At 35.0% G+C, this 6000-nt stretch overlaps 1 protein-coding gene across 5 annotated transcripts; it reads left to right on the top strand.

The window, feature by feature from the left end:
* The first annotated feature begins 606 nt into the window (after positions 1-606).
* On the top strand, positions 607-3625 carry LOC130974293 (probable UDP-arabinopyranose mutase 5). 5 transcript variants are annotated; one of them, XM_057899103.1, is made up of 4 exons: positions 607-732; positions 865-1018; positions 2020-2149; positions 2376-3625. In XM_057899103.1, exons 2-4 carry the CDS (start codon positions 905-907, stop codon positions 3404-3406), a joined length of 1275 nt encoding a protein of 424 aa, XP_057755086.1. In that variant the 5' UTR covers positions 607-732; positions 865-904; the 3' UTR covers positions 3407-3625. The 5 variants fall into 5 exon arrangements, with proteins under 5 accessions (XP_057755086.1, XP_057755083.1, XP_057755084.1 ...); XM_057899100.1 differs by having other exon boundaries at positions 2244-2501; XM_057899101.1 differs by having other exon boundaries at positions 609-761; positions 2244-2501.
* Positions 3626-6000: the final 2375 nt, after the last annotated feature.

Here is a 6000-nt window from a genome sequence, read left to right as displayed (position 1 = left end):
AAATTTATAAATGCCTGGAAAACCATATTATGACTTAAAAGAATTAAAGCTGTTGAAAGAAAAAATGGAGAATGAAATTGAAAAATTAAACAAATATTTAGAAACAAGAGAAAGTGTAGAAATAAAAGAAGTTATTGAGAATTTGAGAAATTATATTAAAGAAAAAGACAAACAGATAAAAGATTTTATATACAATAATCCATACAAAAAAGAATATTATAAACTAAAACAAAATTGAAAAGTTATAAATCAAAATTATAAATATACATCAAGGACTAGTAATAAATGCAAGAGAAATAGTAGAAATGGTCAATACTTTAGATTATAAATTTGCAAATTATTTTTTTTCCTTTAAATAAAGCACCACCAATTGAATTTATACAAATTATAAACTTATTCAAAATAAAATATGAATAGTTAATAGAAATTTCAAAAAAAGTCGACGTTAAAAAATTGGTATCAGAGTCAAGTTAACGATTAAGGTAACACTTTCTCTTTAAATAATACTTTTAATAATACGCTTTTAAATCAATAACAACCACAAAATAAAAACGTCTTTACAAAAAGATGAAAATAGCATCCTTACGGTAGCATCCTATTAAGAAAAGCGGGCAGAACGAGGGGTTGACTGTTGTGAATGTTATAATGTTTGAAATGAGTTATCCATCCACAAAAAAGAGCAAAGGCAAAAGGCCAATCCAAGGGCGGAAACTTCAGAGATTCTAGGATCTGGTTTCTCTTCTTCTCCAGCACAATCATTTGTATTCTTAGTATTTACTATTATTGTTTAATTTAATTATTATTTTCAAAATTAATTAATTCATTAATTAATTAAAATTTTCATTTATTCGTTTGATGAGAAAGAGAGAAAGAAAGGAAGAAAGAAAAGGAGAGAGTTGAATGAATGAGAACACCGCCAACACTGCTCTCTCTCACAATTGACTCAGCGGTCATTAATCTCTCCGACTTCTCCGATCTCTCTGTCATCCCTGATCACATCCTTCTCGATCTCTTCCTCGTGAGTTTTCCTCCACTATTTCTACTCTCTTTCTTCTCCAATTTCAAACTTCGTACCCTATCTATTCAATTCATTCATTCATTCATAGGTAACAACAGCAACACCCCATTCTGATTTTGATCGTTTTTTTAGTGTGTTGTGTTTTGATCTGCCCTAAAAATCTGAACTTGCTCATGATTTTTGCTGCCGCTGCAAGGTCCTTCTTGTTAGGGTTTTCTTTTACGTGAGTTTCTTATGATGCGAGTTAATTTGGTTTATATGCAGCTGCAAGTTTAAGTCAAATGTTTGGCAAAGTTTGTTTATCATTGTTGGTACCTAAAACACTGAATTGAGTTGATTTTTAATTATTTGGGTCATTGGAGAGGGTTAATATCTTGTATATGCACATAAATTAGGGTAAATTACACATCTCTGAGGTTAGGTGATATTACATACCTCACACTTTACAGTGACTACTTCTTTAGTGGGGAGGTTAGTGTCAGTATGTCACATTTTTTACCATATTCAGTGAATATTATATAATAATTTGAATGTGAGTTTCAACAGAGTTTATGTATACCCTTACAAAGGGAGGGCATCTTGTGTATATCACTTAATCTCAAGGGAAGTCAATGTGATTAACCTATGATTTATGATAGGTGCAATTAATTCATCCATGTAACCGAACCCAACAAGTGGAATAAGGTGTAGCAGTTAGTAGTCCCAGGGTCAGATTTGCTTTACATTCTGATTTATTCTTTTTCGACCCGTTACATTCTGAATTCAGATTTCCTTGTTGGTTGTTGCCTTGACCTTGGATATTTATTGCAACAAAGAAGTAAGTTGTCTTTGTGATTTTTCCATCAATGGTGTCTGCCAATCATGATTCGTAATTTAGAGTCAGGCTATTGTAAATTTGGTTCCGATTATTTCGTTCTCTTTATAGAATATAAATCTTTTATTGTTTGCTGAAGTTTCATTTTGTTAGCATTTTGATTGCATTACATGACTTTTGTGGGCAGAGAATTTTGAGAGCTGGTAAACTGACTGAGAAAGTTCTGAGACTGTTTATAGCAACCGGTAAGGATGAAGTCCTCTCACTTGTTCAGGCACTGAATATACAACATATTCTGACCCCTGTGCTTCCTACCAGTGAGTTTTTCTAAGAATTTATCTTACACATTTTGTGACTAATCCTGGGGTGGCAAGTGTTTCTTTTCTGACCCTCTTAAATACTTTCTTACAGGGTGCTCTGAGAAATTTTGAGAAAGGATTAAACCATTGTCTGCACTTCAAATTCGATTCATCGGGTGTGGCAGCCAACAACACTTGAGTTTGTGAAAGAATTTGTATTCTGCACCTCAGAAGATGGCTCAAGTAACTATCAACGAAAATGAAGTGGATATTGTGATTGGCGCATTGCACTGTGATCTTAAATCTTTCTTGAATGAGTGGAAGCCAATATTCTCCCGTTTCCACCTGATAATAGTAAAAGATCCTGACCTCAAGGAGGAACTCCAAATTCCTGGGGGCTTCAGTGCGGATGTCTATACAAAATCTGATATTGAGCGTGTGGTGGGTTCTTCCGCTGTTCTCTTCTCCGGATATTCATGTAGATACTTTGGTTTTCTGGTTTCACGGAAGAAGTATGTTGTCTGTGTTGATGATGATTGTGTCCCAGCAAAAGACACTGCAGGAAATATGGTAGATCCTGTGGCTCAGCATATTGTGAACCTCAAGACACCCGCAACTCCTTTCTTCTTTAATACACTGTATGATCCATTCCGTAAGGGTGCAGATTTTGTTCGTGGGTACCCATTTAGCCTGCGAACTGGGGTTGATTGTGCTTTGTCGTGTGGACTATGGCTGAATCTAGCAGACCTTGATGCACCAACACAAGCTCTTAAGCCAAAAGAGAGGAACACGCGATATGTGGATGCTGTTCTGACTGTCCCGGTGAGATCCATGTTGCCGGTGAGTGGTATCAACATTGCCTTCAACCGTGAAGCAATTGGCCCAGCATTAGTCCCGGCTTTGAAATTGGCCGGTGAAGGAAAGTTTAGGTGGGAAACTGTGGAAGATATATGGAGCGGAATGTGTGTGAAAGTAATATGCGATCACCTAGCCCTTGGTGTGAAAAGCGGATTGCCCTATGTCTGGAGAACAGAAAGAGGCAATGCCATAGAGAGCTTAAAGAAAGAGTGGGAAGGAGTGAAACTGATGGAGGAAGTAGTTCCTTTCTTTCAGTCAGTAAGGTTCTCACAATCAGCAACTACAGCCGAGGCTTGTGTGCTCGAGATGGCCAAGACAGTGAAGGAGAAACTGGGGAAGGTTGATCCTATGTTCTCTCGTGCCGCCGAAGCCATGGAAGAGTGGGTCAAGCTCTGGAAGTCAGTCGGATCCAGCTGAAGGATGGGGAACGTGTGATTGGCATGTTCTCTGGATTTGTAGAAAGAGTGAAGGTTATTGTTGCCTTGTTGGTTTTCTTATTTCTTTATTTTATTTCACTAATTTGTATCTGTTTTATTCTCACTATGTAGTTACCTAAACTTGTTTACCTGACAGTTACTCTTAGATTGAAAGGCTGAATAAAATGATTGTACTTTTGGGCTGTGGCAATTGAATAAATGCTTTGTCTTGCATAGTCACATAAAATGCAAGTAATTGTTACCCTCCAAAAAAGGGGGGCAATAGGAATTCAAATCAGAGTTGAAGGATTTCATCAGTGGTTTTCTGCAAAATTACTTTTCTATTTTTGAAGAAAACCAGTTATCATTACAATAATCCTGATAAAACACTGATTAATCTTGCTTAATCAACACAGCCACTGTCCTCCACTTTTCTATTGTGACAGAACCGCCGTCCCTGCGAACTCTGCTGGGATCACATCGCCTTTGTGCCGACCATGCTGGAGCAATATCCTTCTCCCCACCTTACTCATCAACACGTCATTGTCCCTGTCCGAGCATGCCTTCCGACGCTGATGGAGGAGCCAACTCCCATCCTGTCACACTCACCTTATCGATCCGGCCGTGCTCGCCTTCCAGATCCAGTCATGCTCGAGTTCCAGTGTTCGCATTCTAGTTCTGGGTGTAGTTTCTAGTTGTTGTGCTGTAGTTTTTGGCATTGGGAAGAGAAGATAAAGTTAAGACAGTGGCCCATGACTTGCCGAAGATGTCACTTACCATGGAAGGGAGACCACCGGGCAACCCAATCTGAGTGGCAGGAACGAAAATGGGCTTGTGAGACCATGAGACTTGTTGGGTCCTCCTCGGTTGGGAAGAGGAAGGGGTTGTGGTGGAGTAAGAAGGGTTAGAGGAATAGGGTTTTTTTTTTTTTTTTTTTTTATCGTTGAGAGATTTCGGGAGGTTAGATCCGATGTCTAGATCGAAACCAAAATTGTAGTTGTTGAGTGAAAGAAGCGATTATCTGTTTAGGATCGAAACCAATAAGCCTTATTGGCTTGAAGCCTATTAAAAGGCTTGACAAATTTTTAATTTAGTCCTTCAAATTCATATCCATAGATTTAATTTGGTTACTCAATTTGAACGTCTTCATTTAGTCTTTAAAATTTTAATTGCTTCTATTTAATCTACAAATTTTAGATGAGACAATTTTCGGTACAAAAATATTAATTAAGCACTAACATAAACAACCAAATGTAACGCTAGAATTTGTAAAACGATACCGTTTTAGTTTTAGTGCTCAAATAACCCAAAAATAATGCCGGGTCACTCGTTTTGGGAGAAAAAGTTTTAATAAATACTATTTACGATGTTTTTTTAGGCTATTTGAGTGCCAAAACAAAAACGACGTCATTTTACAAAGTCCAACATGGTATCCGATTATCTATGCTAGTGCTCTGTTAACGACTTAACGTTTGTACATCGAAAATTATTCAAGTGACTAACGAGTCATATTTGCAAAGTTTGGGAATTAAAAAGAAACAATTGAAACTTTAGTTGACTCGTATGCAAGTTCAAGAATCAAATTGAGTATTAACTCTTCTTTGGTGCCTCATTTGTTTTTTATCAAAGTTGCTACACAAATAAATTAGAGTTTAATTTTATTGCCAGTGTAAGTCGTGCAATCACACGCGTGTTTTTAGATAACCATCCATGTGATTAATGAAAATAGTAATTATTTTTTATGATGTAGCGTGATTGGATGCATGTGTAAAATTTTTCTACGCTAACTGTGTATAAAAATTAAATTTAACAAATTAATGGTTGGATGAAGAAATATAGATCCCAACGATTTTTATTTTATTGTATTTATTATTTTATTTTTAAAATTTGATTTAATTTTATTTGTTATTTATTTTTTAATCTCTAAAATAGATAAACAGTCAATGTCATCATATATTAGTAAACAAAAAGTATATATTAGTATGGAAATTATATGGTACAGATTTAAATCTGTACAGATTTAAAGATTTGACTATGTGGCAAAATCTAAACCACACATTCTAAAGCTACACTTTTCATTCAAAACCGTAACAAAGAAAAGCGTCACCTAATGGAAAAAAGTAAATTAGAAGATTTAAGAGAAGAAATAATTAAGTTATCAAAATTAATAGATCAAAAATTAATGATTTTAACTAATGTTAACTGTAATGACACCGAATTCTTAAAATCAATACAAAATGATTTTTCTCAAAATCTTTATTTTACTATAAGTTTTATTGAAGGACTTCAAAAACCTGAAAAAACTTATTTTTCACACGGAATTTCTAAAAAATGTTACCATGGAAATGATTCTCCTCATCTTTATCATACCTTCAACCCACAATTAAATTCCATAGTAGATATGCTCGAAGAAATATTAGTATGTATAAAATTTCAAAGAGATAAGGAAAAAGAGAATCCCAAAGAAGAAAAACTTCAAAATATAATCAACATAACAGATCTAAAAGTAAAACCACCATTGAAATTATGAATATTGAAGAAAAATTAGAAGAAGTTACAATGCTTTTTAAACAATTAAAAATGGCTCAAGAAAAT

This window comes from Arachis stenosperma, chromosome 4 (assembly GCF_014773155.1).
Source record: "Arachis stenosperma cultivar V10309 chromosome 4, arast.V10309.gnm1.PFL2, whole genome shotgun sequence".
Lineage (NCBI taxonomy): Eukaryota > Viridiplantae > Streptophyta > Magnoliopsida > Fabales > Fabaceae > Arachis > Arachis stenosperma.
The sequence above is the reverse complement of the archived record's forward strand: the minus strand, read 5'-3'. Positions and strand labels throughout refer to the sequence as shown.

Excerpts from the sequence above, each read along its gene's own strand:
- LOC130974293 (XM_057899103.1), top strand. The coding sequence starts at position 905 with ATGAGAACACCGCCAACACTGCTCTCTCTCACAATTGACTCAGCGGTC. Across the intron at positions 1,019-2,019 it reads TCCTTCTCGATCTCTTCCTC|AGAATTTTGAGAGCTGGTAA; the intron begins GTGAGTTTTCCT and ends TTTTGTGGGCAG. Across the intron at positions 2,150-2,375 it reads GACCCCTGTGCTTCCTACCA|TAACTATCAACGAAAATGAA; the intron begins GTGAGTTTTTCT and ends AGATGGCTCAAG.